The sequence below is a fragment of the Crocuta crocuta genome, unplaced genomic scaffold, assembly GCF_008692635.1.
Source record: "Crocuta crocuta isolate KB4526 unplaced genomic scaffold, BGI_CrCroc_1.0 scaffold41, whole genome shotgun sequence".
Lineage (NCBI taxonomy): Eukaryota > Metazoa > Chordata > Mammalia > Carnivora > Hyaenidae > Crocuta > Crocuta crocuta.
Window position 1 is genome coordinate 9,963,758 of NW_027529428.1, and position 19,008 is coordinate 9,982,765.

The following is a 19,008-nucleotide window of genomic DNA, read 5'->3' on the forward strand; positions in this document are numbered from 1 at the left end:
AGAGAGAGAGGGAGACACAGAATCCAAAGCAGGCTCCAGGCTCCAAGCTGTCAGCACAGAGCCCGACGCGGGGCTCGAGCCCACAAACCGTGAGATCATGACCTGAGCCGAAGTGGGTTGCCCAACTGACTGAGCCCCCCAGGCGCCCCTGAAAACTACTATTTTAAAGTATGTTCTTAAAAGAGGAGAGAGTCAAAATACAAATATTTGATTTTTTTTAGTGAAGTAAAAATCCAGGCTTCTGAATATTAAAAATAGCAAATAATTTGGGGCGACTGGGTGGCTTAGTCGGTTAAGCATCCGACTTTCGCTTAGGTCATGATCTCGCGGTTCGTGGGTTCGAGCCCCNCACGCTGTCTCTCTCTCTCTCCTAGAAATAAATAAAAAGTATTTTAAAAATAATAATAATAAAAAATTTTTAAAAATAGCAAATAATTCTCCCCTGAAAAAATTAAGACATGCAACAATAATTTCCATTTATATATTTTAGGCAGATATAAACTTTACCTTGCAGTAAAGAACTTGGTGATGACAAGCATGGACTTTGGGGTAAGACAGGCTGAGTAGAGATCCTGTCTGGACCCCTGAGTATTATTGTGTGACCTCAAACAAGTTATTTTAGCACTCGGTGTAAGATTCCTTCAGATAGGGATAATAATAGTACCTACTGTGTAGGGTTTTGTAAAGATTAAATGTGTTAAAATATGTAAAGCACTGAGAACAGTGCTTGGAATATGTAAGCACAATATAAATGTAACTGTTTTAATTCCTAGGCTAGTCACATTGCATGGCAATAGTCCGTGTTTTTATTCACCCATCCAATCAATAATGATAATATCATTTTTTGAACACCTACTATGAGGCACTCTTATAAATTCTTTTTTTTAAATTTTTAAATGTTTTATTTATTTCTGAGAGAGAGAGAGCGTGCGAGCGTGAGCAGGGGAGGGTCAGAGAGAGAGGGAGACACAGAATCTGAAACAAGCTCCAGGCTCTGAGCTGGCTGTCAGCACAGAGCCCGACACGGGGCTCGAATCCACGAACCGCGAGATCATGACCTGAGCCGAAGTTGGACGCTTAACCGACTAAGCCACCCAGGCGCCCCATAAATTCTTTACATATATTCCCTAATCTAACAGTTTTGTCAAGAAAATAATGTTACCAAGAAAAAGATACTTTTACTACATTTTATACCCATTTCTGTCCTTCCTCTTATGCCAGGCTGCCTCAATTGTCCCAGCCTAGAAAAGGGCTTGGCAAACTATATTCCCACAGGTCAAATCCAGTCCCAATCCAGGCCTATTATTGTGGACTGTGAGCTAAGAATGGTGTGTACATTTTTAAAACTGAAATAAAGGAAGAATACTTTATGATACATGAAAATTATATGAAACTCACACTTCAGTGTCCATAAATAAAGTTTTATTGGAACACAACCAAACTCATTTGTTTACCTATATTCTGGCTGCTTTCATGCTAACAGCTGTTGAGTCAATTCCTTGCTATAGAAAGACTGTCGGGCCCGGAAAGCCTTAAAAATTAACTCTGTGGTCCTTTACAGAAGAAGTTTGCTAACTCCTGATCTAGAGCATAAAAGAACCAACAGAAGTAATAGTATCAAGAATTATCTATCACCTTTATAAATACAAGACTCATTTGTCTAATCTTTCTAAGACATCTCTCTCTTTTTTAATAACCACTGCCCCAGATAGAAGGCTGAGATTTTAGCCCGGTATTTTTTCCAAACTTCTATGATGATAAAGAATTTTGATAGAAATGCAAACCATGGCCCCATCACAGACCCACTAAATCGAATCTCCAAGTTGTTGCTGAAGAGGCTGTATGTTTCACAAGCTCCTCAAGGGAGTCTTGTGGTCCAGGAAGCCTGGGCCGCCCTCTGTATCATATGCAGGTGGGGAAGCTGCTTCTGAGAAGTGGAGCCTGTGGGTCCAGCTCCCTCCTGCACGGCTGATTGTAGACTCAGCAGACCCACTGGACCGGATGCCCCGTCATGTTGTTACTGTTCACATGACTTTCAGAAATCCTTATCTATTTATTTACAAAGCCCAGACCTCAAGGAAGCGCATGGAGATGGGGAGTGCCAGATTTTTAAATCCCCTCCCCAGAGATGCTTAACTGTAAAATTCAGCTTTAGATCAAAGGTCCCATTTGCTTTCGGTTGTGTTCCTTCCTGTAAGAGTATTTCCCACCCTGATTGCCAAAAATATCTCCTTCTGCATACACTCCCAAGTTTCTGAAAGATGGGACACACCTCATTTCCACGTCAGCTCACTTCCACATCTTAGCAAGTTTCCAGAAGACCAGGTTGGGTCCTCCTCTGTTCCAAGAAGAAAGGAGGCAGGGACCCAGCTGGCTCACAGACCTGGTACGTCATGAAAGCCATTTCAAGTGCCCAGCTAGGGAGGACGCCACTGCAAGACGCCTCTTATAAAAGAGGAACCAAGTCAGAGGGCAAGGGATGTGCTCTGGACTTCTCCAGCACTGACAGACTCCTTCCTCTGTTTGAGCATCACTGTGCCCCCTCCCCTCTCCAGGGGCAGCAGGAGAAAGCCCACCAGGGGTGCACGCAAACTGAAGCAGGCTCTGGTGCTTGCATAGTTTGGGACTTGAGCATCTTGGTTAATAGGAAATGTATAAAAAGAATATATAAGCAAACACAATACAAATCCTTATAGGATGCTTGCTGACTTAAGTGGGGATCATGAGGTTATGTTTCTGTTCAAAGCTTTGACATTCCACACTCAACTTGTTAAAGCCTACAGAATATATGTGTGTAGACACACACACACACACACGCACACCATTCAAGCATGCCATGTTAAAATAGCCTGCAGTAAGACCCGCTGAATGCTGGTGAGTTCTAAGATAGGTTGCTTCTTTGCCTCCAGTCCTCTGTTGTGCCATTTAAACATGTTTAAAGCCGTATTTTGGGAAGTCTGTATTTTGAGAGTTGTCCCAAAATGTTATATTATAGCTTGAACATGGAAAGAAAAGCGTTATAGAGCAACTGGATTTAAAGAGTAGGCTGAGGGGCATCTGAGTGGCTCAATGGGCTGAATGCCAACTCATGGTTTTGGCTCAGGTCATGATCCCAGGGTTGTGAGATTAAGCCCTGTGTTGGGCTCTGTGTTGGGCCTGGAGTCTGCTTAAGATTCTCTCTCTTTCTCTCCCCCTGTCCCTCCCGTACTCCCTCACTCTCAAAAAAATAATAATAATAAATAACAGGCTGATCATGGAAGAAGCATAAATAATAAGAAAGGCAATTTAAAAAGGGAGAGGTATGGCTAGTTAACTGGATCAAAAGGAAACAAAGACTGAGGTAAGAGGAGACAAGGAATGGAAGTTTCTTGAAAAAAGAAGCAAATAATAACATTAGCCACCATTCATTGGGCCTCTATACTATTGGGAACTAGATACAGGGGCGCCTGTGTGACTCAGTTAAGCATCTAACTCTGGCTCAGGTCATGAACTCACAGTTCATGAGTTCAAGCCATGCATCTGGCTCTCTGCTGTCAGTGCAAAGCCCACTTCAGATACTCTCTCTCCCTCTCTCTCTGCCCCTCCCCCACCTCTCTCTTTCAAAAATTAAAAAAAAAAACATTTTTTTAAAAGGGGTTGGGGCACCTGGGTGACTCAGTCGGTTTGAGTGTCCAGCTTCAGCTCAGGTCATGATCTCACGGTTTGTGGGTTCGAGCCCCGCGTTGGTCTCTGTGCTGACAGCTCAGATCCTGGAGCCTGCTTCAGATTCTGTGTCTCCCTCTCTCTGCCTCTCCACCACTTGCACTCTGTCTCACACTGTCTCTCAAAAATAAATGTTTAAAATGTTTTTTAAATAAAAAAATAAATAAATAAAAGGGAGAGAGAGACATACTNCCCAAAAGCTCTGTAAGGTGAGTAGCCATGATCTCCATTTCACAGGAGGGAGGCCCAGGCAGGTGCAGCGATTTACACAAAATGATACAACTTGGAAATACTCAAGCTGGGATTTAAATCCAAGTTTCACTGACTGTGTCTGCATTCCTTCTGCCAAACAAACACGCTAGCCCTGTATTCGGATGACAGAGGCAGGTTGGAAGAGATGCTTAAATACTAAAATGGAGAGGTTCTGGAAGAACTGCGTGGGTGTCCCTGGGCCTACGTGTGACAAGAGAAGAGAGTTCTTTGGAATGTGTCACAATGAATTGGGTAAAATAATAAAAACCAGGGCAGTCAGAGAGACTGACTGGAAGCAATGAAATATGATCCAACAAACAAAAGGAAGCAACCAGAAAGAAGGATTTCAGGCCAGAAGGAGGCTGAGAATATGTTTTGAAGTGTCGCTGTGTCTTGTGAAATATGGTAGCTCACAGGGACCTGAGGGTGGATGCCCGTGTATAATGGTAAACAGGAACCGTATGAACCAAATTACATGTTAAACAGCATCCCATGTGATTTCAAGTAGAGCAGACCCATCAGGTGAGGTTTCCACAGTGTGCTAGCAACCCCGAGGGGAGAAGCGGGGGCTGAGGCAGGGATTAAAGTGACAGTCCCTGGGGGACGCCTGGGTGGCTCGATCAGTTAAGGGTCCGATTTCAGCTCAGGTCATGATCTCATGGTTCGTGGGTTCGAGCCCCGCGTCAGGCTCTGTGCTGACAGCCTGGAGCCTGTTTCAGATTCTGTCTCCCTAGCTCTCAAAAAAAAAAAAAAAAAAAAAAATTAAAAATTGTTTTAAAGTGACAGTCCCTGAGGGGGTGGGTGTACAAGAGCACATCCCTCAGGTGTCAGGTGGAGAAGGACCCCCCCCAGGCCCTCCAGCTCCTCCCTGGCTGCCCTCATGCTCCCGCACCTGATCTCACTGAACCCTGATATATGTTCACTGTGCAAGAGCCGAGAAATTATACGGTTGTGTCTGTAAAGGCATCAACGTCATAGGGTCTTTAAAAATACCTTTGGGTCTATTCAGAATCTATGTATTCATTTTATTTAGAAAAAGGAAAGAAAGGAAGAAAGACAGTGAGCGGCCCCATTAGCAGAGAAAGCAACATTTCTCGAGCTCGGTGGGGCTCCTGTGCCCTTTTCCATCTCGAAGCCAGGCTGTACCTTTCCGCCCCCTGCTAAGGTGCCTGCAGGGCTCCAGGGACACACGGGTCTCTAAGGCCTCCGCCCTTCTGCCCACACTGTGTCCTGTTCTTTGCTCTGTGGGCTCTGAAGAGTGTAGACAGGAACCAACCCACTCTGAGCTCCTGCTCACAGCCCTGGGCTCCCACACCAGCGGGCGCCTTACTCTGCTTCAAGCGTTGCCTGGAGAAGGCTGGGCTTATATGCCATTTCCCCAAGGGGGAGTTCTTCTCCAGAGGTTCCCTCCCCCCCCCCACTCCCCCCACAAGAACTCCACACACTCCTCTGGGCACAACCGGGTCCTCCAGTGGCAGTCACTAAACCCGAGCCCCAAGGGGTTTTCACCGGACACCCAGCACCTCCAGCCAGTGCTCTCAGGATTCAGCCTCTGGTGCCAGAGCCCCATGAAGATTATACCCCACTCCAAGCTCCGCAGACCCATTGCCTTGTATAAATTGCTTTATCTTCTCTTGTCTTCTTTCAAAGAAGCAGAAACCAGGGAGGAATATCCCAACTTGGATAGGGTGGGAAGGTGTTGCAATGGAAAATGGAATAAAATCCTCCCAGGGCACTGCCAAGCCAAGCACATTAAGGTAGGAAGAGAAAAAAAGAAGACGTTAACTCGGAAAACAATTCAAGTGGGACTTTGAGATAAGGTCCAGGCTTTTTTAATGTTGGTTTGACCAGTTTACAAGTGTAGTATGCACCTTCCTGTGCTTCCTACAGACATTTCATCCACCTGGCATTCATCAGGCACAAATCCACCGTGTGCCCTAGTTCAAGAGGCACTTGAACTTGAGGCTGGGGGTGCCTGGGTGGCTCAGTCGGTTGAGTGTCTGACACTTGATTTCAGCTCAGGTTGTGATTTTGCAGTCGTGGGATTGAGCCCCGCATTGGGCTCTGTGCTGAGCATGGAGCTTATTTGGGATTCTCTCTCCTGTCTCTGCCCAGCCCCTGCTCATTTTCTCTCTCTCCCCCAAAATAAATAAGTAAGCTTAAAAAAAAAAGAAAAAAAAGAACCTCAGCCTCATGCATGAGCAAGAATAGCCCTGACAGAAGAGGTTCCCTTTTTAGCCATAAAGACACAAGAAACTAGGTAATTGCAAAACAAAAAAGCTGCATCATGACACAGAAGTAAAGGCAAAGTATTGGACCCAAGGACAGATATAAGGATCAAAAGGAAGATAGAATAACACATTATTTCAAATATTACGGTCTCTCTCTTTTTTTTTTTTTAATTCTTTGAATAGTCTAAAGCCTGGGAGTTCATTCTGCTGTGAATTCTGAGTCCTGCTTGCTGACCTTGGCTCTGTGCTACCATGAAGGGGCCTTGCCCAAGGGCAAGGCTCCGGGGTCTCCGTAGCCAGAGCTCTGTATTGTGTTTCCTTACAGCTGGCGTACATCGGATATTTGATGCTCTTCAACTATATCGTGTTAGTGAAGATGGAGCGCTGGCCTTCCACGCAGGAATGGATCGTCATTTCCTATATATTCACCCTGGGAATAGAAAAGATGAGAGAGGTAACTGCTTTCACAAAGGAGAACACAGGAAAGACAGTGGCGGGTTACCTTTGTGAGTGGAAGGAAGGGGGGGCCAGGGATCCAAATGAAGCCAGAAACGGTTTTTTCTCTATGCTGCACAGAAATAACAGACTTGGTCTCGAGGGCCACGTGCAAACCTGGGGAGGCGTCATAGTGTGTTTCTTAGGGTTGCCCCTTCATGCCTGCCTAGAGTTTGCTCTAGCTTTTGCCGACAGATCTCTCGCCCAAGAAACTCTCCTGTTGTCCTTGACATTGTTTACACGTCTCTTTCCTCGTCCCCTATAAACATGAGTTTTCAAATTTTCCCATTTTTCTGCTTTTAACTCCCATTGAAACCCTTCACTCTGGGTCTCTTTGGATACTGTCATCCAATACCTATGGTTCTCCGGATACATTTCAGCAGCTGTAGAAGGAACTATACTTCTATTCATTAATTTATCCTCCGGTTTATTCCTTCCCACCGTTTATTATGCACCAGCCTCTCCACCAGCCCTAGACATCCCTGAGGTGGACTGAACATATTTGTTGTCCTTCAGGTTGAGGGTGTGGGCCCCTCTCTACTCCCCACATCCCCATAGGAGCCATCATAACCCCACCCCCATATGACTTGCTTGAAGTTCAAAGCCAGCATGGGAGCCTTCAGATTTGGAGCAGCTAAAATGAACGTGGTCAAGCAAACGTCCACCAGAGGGCTCTGCAACTCTGCTCTATGCGCTCCGCAAACGCAGTCCCTAGGCTGTAGGGAAGGCAGGCTGGTGTGATGATTCTTCTGCATTTCCCCCTGAACTACGGTCAGCAAGACAAATCTTTTCTGGAAGAATTACTCGCCGTCAAGTCCACTGCACTTTCAGGAGCTCTCCAACAATCCGTCTCACTCTGCTATAGTAAGTGGGAAAATATATTGGGATCCATACAAAAATGGATTCCTACAAATCCACAAATTCCCTCCTGCCTTCATTACTGTCAGGTTTAAATACCCTTCGTATTGTAGGTTTTAGTTCTACATTGTTCTCTTTCGGAGAAAAGGATGCAGCATCTTTTAGATGCCGTCATTTGGGGATGACATTTTAAAAAGTCTCTTAAAATATACTCAGAGTCCTTCTTTTGGGTTTTAAACTGCTTCGGGGACACTTAAAATCAGCATGCCCCCATGCTGAGGGTTTGGAGGTGTGCGCTAGTCCCATTTTATAAAAGGATGGATTTTTTTTTTTTTTTTTTTTTAATAATGNTTGGCCTCCCCGTTCACAATGCCTCCTACTTCCTGAGCACGACTGTGGATTTCCCACTGGTAAACTGAAAACCTAATAAATTTGCGGTGGCCTTTGTGTAGCGCTCTGACACCCGCTACCGCTACGGGCTCCGGAGCTGCTCAGTGCCAGCTCCCCTCCCGTGACTTAACGCCCAGATGCATATTCCTTCCCCATGATAAGCAGAAAAGGGAAAGGCTCAGGCGGGGAGACTGGAATCTCTCCAGGGACGAGACTGGAAGAAGACAGGGAGCAGCCTGTACTCCGCGGACTGTTCTGGAAGAGGCTGCCAAGCAGGCGGGCTGCCAGGAACCTCCCGGCCTGGATATCCATTTCTCCTGAGGCGGCATGGACAGTGGCCCGGGCTCTGCAGGCTCGGGTCAGCAGGGGGTCAGCAGGGGGTCATCCCAGGAGTACTGGCTCCCATCCTCGCCAGCCTGGCGCGGCCGCCTCCCCGCCCCGCGTCCCGGCCCACTGAAGCGGCTAAACAGCGCCGGGGCCGCGGACCCCGCGGGTGCCGCCTCCGCGTTGGCCCCCGGGGCGCAGCCACGCAAGATCCTGGACACGTGGAAAAGTCCGTAGGCTTCCCGGCCTTCAGGGATATACAAGCAGGGCTTTGTGGTTTCACAGGCGGCCCTCCCATTCCCAGCACCACATACTTCCGCGCGCCGTCACCAAAACAAGCCGCGGGGATCCCTCGAGCGCCCGGAACAGTTTACAACGCGCGTGGGCGGACGTTCTCCCGCCCGGACCCCCCTCCCAGCAACCCCGCGACGGCGAGGCCGGGCCGCGGCGCAAGGCCACGCCCACCCTGCGGCCACGCCCCCTCCGAGCTGGGGGTTCCGGCTGGCCCAGAGCCGGGAGAAGAAGCTTTAGGGTCGGGGTACCTGCGTTCCTGCTTCACCGCGGCCTCTCAGCCTTGATCCCTTTTTTATGTTGAGATTTCACAGAACTATTTCCACAGTTTAAAAACTGCTGCTGTCAACCTCTGTGTTGACCATTTGTAGGAAAGTGCAGACGCCGGGTTAGAAAAACTCCCAGGCTTTTCCCATCGCCCCTGCTCGCACACAGGGAGTTTTACCTAATAAAGATGGAGCCACGGAGCCGTGTGAGAAACCACCAGGACGACGGCAGGCTCGGGAATCCCTGGTGGGGAGCACAGTGGTTCTCGCAACCTGTGGACCCCAGCTTGCCCGGGGAACCGGTTAGAAACGGAAACTCTTGAGCCCCACGCCGGCCATTACTGAGGCAGAGACTCCAGGCCTAGGGGGCAGCCATCAGTGTTTTCGCCAACCCTCCAGGTGATTCTGAGGCTTGCTCAAGTTTCAGAAGCCCTGGCCTACCGTTTAGCAATGCAGCGCTGCGAAGGAGGAAGAATGAGGCCACCGGCTGGCTCTGGCATCTCCCTGAGCATTCCCAGCCCTTGGCCTGACGTACTAAGACCTCCCTCCTTAAATATTTCAGGTCACGGTAAGCCATTAAAGGGGACGAAAGGATTCAAAGAAATAGCTGCAGATTAGGCCTGTCCCCTGTCTTTGCTTTCCTCGCCTTTGAGAGGAGATTCCGAGTTGAAAAAGCGGTGGGTGGTGGCTGGGCGAGATGGTAGTCTCAGGGCAAACTCAAAGGATTCATGAAGGTAGCCCGGCTCTGCAGCCTCACTAGGCCAGCCTCCCTGGCCCCTCACATCCGGGGACAAGCTGTAGTGTTGCACCACTGGGACCCACTATCCAACTGTGCCGTTCACAGAGCCTCTGTGTGGCAGCAAGAAGGCCCCTCTAGATTTGAGGTAAGTCAGAGCCCTCCCCAGCAGCTAAGGATATGTAGCAGTCAGTCAACAAATATTTAATTGAGAATCTATTATGTAACAGGTTCTGGGGGGGAAAAACCTATGCCTCAGAATTTACAGTCTAGGGGAGATAATAGATAGGCAAACAGAATATGTCTACATGGAAACAAGTTAACTTCATATAGTGATAAAATCTTCAAAACACAAGATAGGATAATATTTTAGCAAGTGACAGGGATGGGAGCCCCCTATAGGTAGGATTGTCAAAGAAGGTCTTCCTAAGAAAGGGAAATTAGAGCAGAGACCTTGAGGATGAGGAGGAGCAACACATAACAATCTGGGAGAAGAAAATGCCCAACAGAAAAGAACAGTGCAGATGTCCCGAGCATATAATGGACTGCTATGTCTGTAGTTGTGAAATTGGGACAATGTGGTGGGATGTGAAATGAAGCCACTGTAAGGAGTTTGGATCTTTCTGTGTACTGGGAGCCATCAGGAGACTTAAACATTCACTTATCACAATTTGCTTTAGTTTTTGTTGTTCACACATCTCTCAGATTGCTCTCTTTTTTAGATTGTGGTGTAATTTACCTATAGGAAAATGAACTCATAGGGTCCAGCTTGATGAGTTTCTGTTTATCCACACAACTGTGTGTAATCACCACCCAGATCATGGCTTCAGTTTTTAAAGACCATTCTGCGTGCTACTTAGAGAATGGATTGAGGGAGAGCAGACAACAATGGTGGGAAGAATGCCAGTTAGAAGGCTGTTGGGATCATCTAGGTGATGTGATAGGACTTAAAATACAATGGCAACAGTGGGTGGTGGTGAATAGTGGTTGCTTGCATAAGATTATATTTAGAAATAGAGGTGATATTGATGCACGTTATATGGATGTAAGGAGAAGAATGAAGGAGCCCTCCCTGGTGGTCTGAGTAACTCTATATGGTGACACTCCACTGAGATGGAGCAGGATTTCAGAGATTTACAGTGTAGTAGGAATCTGTCATTTTATAGCAAACCCTAATGGATATCTTAGGATTGTAAGGCAACCCAAAGGATCAAACTTCTTGCTTCTATTTGCCCCTGGAATGCTTGTATCTGCTTTGCCTGAGCTTAGCTCAGTAGTATATTCATAGCATGCAAATCTTCAAGGAGACACAGGTAAACAAAAGAAGCTACTGAGGTCACCTAACAGACCCAGCATTTTCCAACCTGACGGAAAATATAGCCTGACATCAGACCTAACCCTGCCCTCCTTTCCTGCCTTTTAGATCCTGATGTCCGAGCCAGGGAAGTTACTACAGAAAGTGAAGGTGTGGCTTCAGGAGTACTGGAATGTCACAGACCTAATTGCCATCCTTTTGTTCTCTGTGGGAATGATCCTTCGTCTCCAAGACCAGCCCTTCAGGAGTGATGGGAGGGTCATCTATTGTGTGAACATCATTTATTGGTACATCCGTCTCTTAGACATCTTCGGCGTGAACAAGTATTTGGGCCCATATGTAATGATGATTGGAAAAATGGTAAGCAGGGTTCTCTGATTCTATGTTATAAATTTGCAGAGGAGGAACGGCAGTAATAAATAGGAAGAGGAAAATCATTCATTTGGGCCTGCTGTGATGGTCTGAGATGGCCCTGGGGGTGTTTTGGTTTTTAATGCCTTTTGAGTGTTTGGGATTTGGACTACATCTATATACATCACTGGAAAATTAACCATCCCTCATCCGTTTACTTACTGAAAAACATACACAGATCACCTCGTTTGTGCTAAGCACTGGAGAAGGAGTTGCGTATTTAAAGGTACTCGTTCCATGAGATTGAAGATGAGAGAGACGTAACTACTGTACAGTGTGCAGATACTGTCAGCGAGATGTGTATAAAGTATAAAGAGGCATAGAAAAGACAACGTAGACAGCTTCATGTGGAGGTTACATTTTAGCCGCATCTTGGAGGAAGAGTGGGTCTCCAACTCTAAATCTTTAAAAGATTTTTAGATTTTAACATTTCTTCTTTCTTCTTAATAAAGTCTTTGAAAAATGTCTTTCCCTACACAAAGGGAAGGACATACAGTCTATTTTAGTCGAGTTAGGTTGCATTTTATTTGGATGTTAAGTTCTATCCATATATCAAGTATATTGTTACAATACTGGAAAATGGAGAGTTAAAAACTGGGTTCCAGAATGACACACCTACTCATTTTTTAAAAAAGAATCCCAAGGGGTGCCTGGGTGGCTCAATCAGTTAAGCGTCTGACTTTGGCTCAGGTCATGATCTCATGGTTTTATGAGTTTGAGCCCCACGTCAGGCTCTGTGCTGACAGCTCAGAGCCTGGATCCTGCTTCGGATTCTGTGTCTCCCTCTCCTTCTGCCTCTCCCCCAGCTTGTACTCTCTCTTTCTCGAAAATAAATAAACATTTTTTTAAAAACTTAAATAAATAAAAAAGAATCCCAAGTGGCAAACTAATATGCTTTCCCACGGATGGCTGTAGATTTGGTCCTTGACCGATCTGGTTCCCAGCCTCTCTCCGTAAAGGCTCAGCCCTAGGAGGACAGCACCTAGAGGTGCACAAATAAATCGACTCCTGTACCAGACTCATTAGAAGAAAAATCAGAGCCCGCTGCCCAGAACCTGGGGACTTCTTATCAGTTACCCCACTTTTCAAAGTGTGACCCTTACTTCACCTTCACAGGGCATATGTGGGAAAGCCAAATCCCTCCATCCTACCCTCGTAATCGCCTCTTCCTGGAAAACCTCAGTGCTAATAACCTCCACTCTACTTCCACTTGTGAGCTGTCAAAAATTAACAAGTGGTCAATAGGTGTCCTTTATCACCCTCCCTCAAATTCCACTATATACACCATCGCTCTGACCTTTCAGCCAGTAAATCCGTATTTATCATTATTATTAGTGTGTGGGTACATGTGTCACTCTACTGAAACGAATCTTAAATAACCAAGACTCTTCCTCCAGAAGCACTGGGAAACACATGTAGAGAGAAGGAAAATTTGAATCCAAAAGGTAGGAGTTATGAGACCTTGAGAAATGTATTTAACCTCCTTAAGACCCAGATTGCTCATTTAAAGTAATTATAATAAATGCAAGGTTATATCTTGCAAGGCTTTTATGATGATTAGAAATAACACATGCTAAATAGCTGAAAGGGTTTGGCTCTTAGCAGGTAGTTGATATATTGCATCTGTTATGTTTATGTGTGCCTTATGTTTGTTAAAGCACAATAAAAAACGTTGTTTTTTAACAAACAAAAAGGGGGAGCAGCGATGAGATATTGGTGAGCACAGTTATTCTGCTCTATTCCTAACCCTTTTACACAAAAGCTTGAGATTTATAACATCAGTATTGCTTAGGGGAAGTATCACCAAGCACATTCTAGAGAGGAAAAACTTGAATTCAACAAGCTTGAATTATTTACCCAAAACTGAATCCCAGTTCAATTGGGATGTTTGACTAGGGGGGAAAAAAACATGTATCTTACTCTGTTGCACAACCTGTTATATAATCTTCTCTGTACTTTTAGTAATGAATTTGAGACTGGTGATGATTCCTACGTCTAAAAGCAGAGAGTCTCAACTTAGACTCTTTGGGAGAGATTTAAGAGAAGGATCGGTGGACCCTCCACCCAATTTATATATAACAAATATGTGTGTGGGTATATGAATTTTCTGGACAGGGAAGACAAGCTTCCATGAGATTCTCAAATGTATACTCAAATGGACCCAATGACAGTGAAGAGTTATAATAGCCGCACAATTAGGCCAAGTTTTCTCAACCATGATACCACTGGTATTTCAGGCTAGATCATTCTTTGTTGTGGGGGCCATGCTGTCCATGACACAATATGTAGCAACATCCCTGGCTTCTACCACTAATGCCAGTAGTGTAGGCGCGCGCTCGCGTGCACACACACACACACACACACTTATGACAACAAAATATCTCCAGACATTGCCATATGTCCCCTGGGGACACAATTGTCCTCTGTTGAGAAGCACCACGGCAGACGATTACGTAATCTGATTGCTTGTTTTTTCTAATTGATCATTGCCTTGTTTTATTAAATAAGATCTGAAGTCTCAAACAAACCAGATCGATCACTTTAAAAAGGTTGGATGGCATTTAAATACTTGAGATAGCTAAAGTCACACTAAACCAGCAAGCGTATTTTAAAATCCATGTCTGTCATTTTAATAATGGCATAATTACCCCCAATTTTGACTAGAATGAAACCTTACTATGGAGCGAGCAAGCAAGATGGACTGCATTTTCTCTGCCTTCCGACTTATGAATGATTCCACTTACAAGTCAAAAATAAGTAGAAAATGAGTATATTTGGTGGCTTTTGTACTCTTTCATGGGGCTTTTAAGATAATTAGTTAAGTAATTGAGTCTCTGATCCAGAAGGTAGGTAAAATATGCCTATAGAATTTATTAGTGAGCTAGACGGCCTGCTAGGTGAAAAATTTAACAAAATATACCCAGATGTGACTATTCTGAAAGCCCCTCAACATTGCAGAGTCCCTATTCAGTACTAAACAACCAAGTAACTCACTATATCCTGTGGTATAGGGATAGACTTCTGCTAAGATACCTGGGCCCAATACATAGATCAAATATGATTCAGACGCCTGAGTGGCTCAGTTGGCTGAGAGAATGTGACTCTTGATTTTGGCTCAGGTCATGATCCCAGGGGCGTGGAATCAAGCCTGCATCAGGCTCTGTGCTGAGTTTGGAGCCTGCTTAGGATTCTCTCTCCCTCTCTCTCTACCCCTTCCTTGCTCTCTCTCTCTCTCTCTCGACCAAAAAAATAAAAAAAGTAAGATCCCAACTGATCTTTAAATCCAGGATCACTAACTGGAATCCTGACCCCTTTTCTTCATATTCAGCTTCTCAATACAATTCTCTAAGCCTAGTACTAAACTCACTTATATAATGCAGAATAAAAACAAGAATAATAATAGCTATCATTTACTCTGTGCCACATACCATGTCAGACATATCATCACTACAACCCCATGAAATGGGTTTTAGTGTCTTCGTTTAGCAGTTGAATAACCGGAAACCAGACAAAGAACAAAGGCAGGATACCAGCTCTTATCCAATCAGACTTCACAACCTGACCTTCCACTTCTAATAATAGCAATGCATTAACATTTTCTGAGATCTACCCACATTGTTTCACATATTATTTCATTAAACCCTTATAAAATGAATATGCATGGTGATTGTCATTATTATCCCCATTTTGAAAATTAAAAACAACAACAACAAGATTGAGCAACTTGCACATGACCACCTAAGCTATTTTTACTAACAGAGGCAAGATGAAAGCCCAGGTGGTCTAACACCCAAAACATGTGTGTAACTACCACCATATGTACTCACCTGTATAGAACACAACCTACAGATATTTACAAGAGTAAGACAGAATCAGCTCCCTTAATGTTGAGCCAACTGGAAAATGTAGCTATAAAAACAAAGTACCCAGCCCTGTTTTTTACTGGTAATGTTCTATTTCTGTATTCCACTCTATCAGATTTCAGTATTTGTGTGGAGAACTTTTTTGAAATAGATGAAGTTGAGTGGGAAGAATGTTTCTTGTCTTTTGATTGTTTTGGCCCTTCGGGTTGGTGGCATAGTCAATCTGAATGAAAATAGTCCTGAGAAATTAAATTAGAATAGTTGCTGTGTGTACTGGCTGTGTCTCCTTGGGTCAGACTAGCTCCTAAATTTCATGAGCACACACCTTCCTCTCTTCACCCATAGTGGAGCCATCAGTGTTTTTTCATTGATAGAACTTTCAGTAAATAAATGTTGAAATAATTTTACAAAATAGAAGATGGGAAACAGGCCTGTGTTTCCTATAAAACTTTCAACACAGCTGGCTTGTTCACTTTTAAGAGAGTCCTGAGGCTACTAAGCTGTGTAACAAATAACTAATTAAGTAGCATATATTTTTAAAAACAGTGAACAAATATGAATGAATGTCAAGTTTTGAGAGATTCTTATTTAGTTTCAAAGTCAGATGGTACTTGAAAGATGGATTCAGAAGATGCCTTGACAGTTGATTAATTGACCGAAAATATTTTAAGCCCCCAGTGTCCTAAGGCAGAGAGGAATGCTATTGTGTTTTAATTCTAATAACAGGCACCGTGAAATATATTGTTTCAAAATAAAATTTTAGAGCTAATTTAAAGCCTTCATTATCATTGATAAAATTATTATTAGTCTTTCTTTGTGGATGAGTATCCCTTCAGGAAGTTTGATATCCAAGAGAAGGTCACCTTTTGTTTTAGATGGTTTGATGCGAGGGCTAGAAACCAATCTCCAACTAGCTTAAGCCCAGGAGGGATATACTGACTTATGACAGGGCATGATGAAACTGGCCTTAAGGGTTACTGCAGTAAGTCTCTCACCCACTTTCAGAACATGCTCTCTCTCTGTCTGGAATATCTGCTTCATTCACTCTTGATCAGTTTTACTGGTGGGGGACTCAGCCTCACACTGAATGTATATCATTACAGAGAAAGAAAGGGAGCTTCTGTCTCCCAGCTTCAGCTGAAAGTCCAAAGAAAGGATACTGGTTGGTCCATCTTGTTTCATATGCCTACCTCCTAACACTGTTGCCAGAGGGTGAGGTACCATCATTAACCTAGCCTGGAAAAGACACCATATTTGTGGCCAAAATGGGTGGGAACTGCTTCTAAAAGAAGGAGGCAATGGGTTCTGGCCAGACAAAATAATAGTTATTACAACCTCATCTATTTTTGGTGATAAAAGGAAAGTAATTTGGCATATGAGAAACAGATCCTTGATAATATGTATCACGAAAACAAGCAAAAAAGAAAGGAACAAAGAGGAATGAGAGATAACATTGTGCTTGAATGCAGTCAAGAGAATTTTATAAACATGTCAAGATGAAAATCCAACATTTCAACAGCAGACCCAGAAATGGGCCATTAGGCAACCTGATTCTATTGTTGACAAAAACACCCTCCATAACTGATAAGATATGCTGCAAGAGACTGAAGTACAGAAAGAGTGGTTCTCTGAGAGCCTGGTTTGTGGTAGAATACCAGGCAGCGAGGTGGGCCCCCAAGAGTAAGAAGCTGGATGGTGGAAAGTTGGGCTGTCCTAGGTTTGCTTGCAAGGGATGGTTTTCTTGAGCGTTCCAGCATTCAAACTTAGGGAATTTACAGCATTGCAGTAGGTCTTGAAATAGTTCCATCATCAATTTTGCTAAGATGAAAGAGACCCACTGGCGGCCAGGAACAGAGACAGAGTTAGTACTGGATTCATGTTCAGACCCGAGCTTCATGTGACTCCCATGCCTAGGCTTGACTGGGTAGCACAGACAACAGTGAAAAGTGAGGGGCTTCCCTTCTATGTGTGCTTTTTTTTTTTTTTAATGCTTTTGAGTTACTGATAAAATTCTGTGGACAGTGCTTCAACAGACCAAGTTTTCTCTTTCTTACTTGGACAGAGCTGTCTGTCTGTATATCCCTTAACAGAAGTGTTGAAAGTGAACCTTCTTCAAAGGTTTCCATCAATGTTGATATCATAAATCAGTCATACATACAGTGTTGATATCAAACAATCATGTGACTTTTCTTTTGCTTCTCCCTCTGCTTTCCCACCCTTCCAGATGATAGACATGATGTACTTTGTCATCATTATGCTGGTGGTACTGATGAGTTTTGGGGTCGCCAGGCAAGCCATCCTCTTTCCCAATGAAGAGCCATCATGGAAACTGGCCAAGAACATCTTCTACATGCCCTATTGGATGATTTATGGGGAAGTGTTTGCGGACCAGATAGACCGTAAGCAAGTTTATGATTCTCATACACCAAAGTCAGGTATTGAACTTCAATTGGGTCATGTCTTTTCTAAGTTCATTTGTTTGTTCTCAATAAATGGCTCAAGATAGAGGACCAATTCCTAGCTTGCTATCTTGGAGGTAAAAAATCAATTGCAGAAGGTGAATATACAATTTTAACGAAGCAGTACTTAGGTGTTTCTTCTGGTATGTCATCTCTGTGACACAAATTGACATCTGGTGTACCAAATTTAATCAAGAACCATTATAAAAGATCTAAATTATTTGGGGATTCGAAATCCGAGGGCCATGTGTTGAACATTTCAATATTATTCATATATTATGTCATTACTCCCCACCCCTACCCCAGCCCCCAGCCTGTAAAAACTACATTCCTTGGGTTTGACTTCAGAACAAATAAACAGTTCTCTAGTTTGCCATAGAATTCAAGAGGGCAAACATCTGCATGGTGTTTTCCTTGCAATGGAAACTATTCTCTAGCTCCTTTTCCCACTGTCTTAAATTATGTGCTGTTGAGACTCAAAAGAAGCTAGTATTCATTGCCTGGAAGTATGGAAAATGCCTTAGGTTATAAACTGAGTTGCTTGCTGTAAATGCCAGGGGAAAAAAATAGTATCTATATCATGGAATGATTCAGTGTGAGGAATGTTTCATGCCCTAATAGACACTGATTCTCCGTAATGAACACCCCCTTCTATAGAGTTTGGAGATAGTTGTATCCTGGGAGTCTGTTCCAGCATTTTATTTGGACCAAATGTCAGGGCACCCCAGGCATTGGGAACATTATATGGGAAGAGAGCATCAGGAAAGAAGTATCTTTCAGTATGGAGGAGCCACGTCCCTGGAGCAACTCCTTCTCGTTTTCCCTGAGGAGTTTAGCTCTAGAAATAACATCCCTCCAACATTGTAGAATTAACATTTTTAAAACAGTTTTTTGCTGACAGGCCAGCCATCTGAGCCCTGGACTGTGGACGTGGATTAGGGTTACGTAACCAGGTAGTATAGTTTATTGAGAGCTGGAGCAGAGACTAGTCAGCATCCCCTCTCTCACCCCCACCAATCCCAGATAGGACTGAGACCAAGTAAATAAGGAGCACACAGCAAAGCGTCTGAGCCCTCTGGGCTGGGTAGAGCGTGTGTACGTTGGCAACAGGATACATTAATATGTCATTTTCCCTCCTGTGATGGATTAAATACCTTTCTTAAAAGGAGTTATCTGAGGCCAGAAGGCTTTTGGGAACACCTCATTGGAACAAATACTCATTTCAGGAGACTTAGCCAAGCTCACTGAGGAAGAATTATTAACTCCATCTCCTGGTTGGCAATGTGCAGCCTTCACCATGACAGCTTTCCAGGGCCTAGGGGAAACCCTTTGGGGATCCTCCTTTCAGATGCTCCCTGAGGACAAAGCAACTAAAAGCCCATCGACAATCATTTCCTCAGAGATTAAACGTATTC

General features: G+C 44.2%; 1 protein-coding gene across 1 annotated transcript in view; it reads left to right on the plus strand.

Moving 5' to 3' along the window:
* The window catches only part of TRPM3 (transient receptor potential cation channel subfamily M member 3), a 494,196-nt gene that overhangs the window by 430,630 nt on the left and 44,558 nt on the right, over nucleotides 1–19,008 (plus strand). The window contains exons 21-23 of the mRNA XM_077759293.1: nucleotides 6,511–6,639; nucleotides 10,969–11,220; nucleotides 17,359–17,533. Of these exons, the coding sequence (XP_077615419.1) occupies nucleotides 6,511–6,639; nucleotides 10,969–11,220; nucleotides 17,359–17,533 (556 nt within the window). The remainder of the gene's footprint in view (nucleotides 1–6,510; nucleotides 6,640–10,968; nucleotides 11,221–17,358; nucleotides 17,534–19,008) is intronic.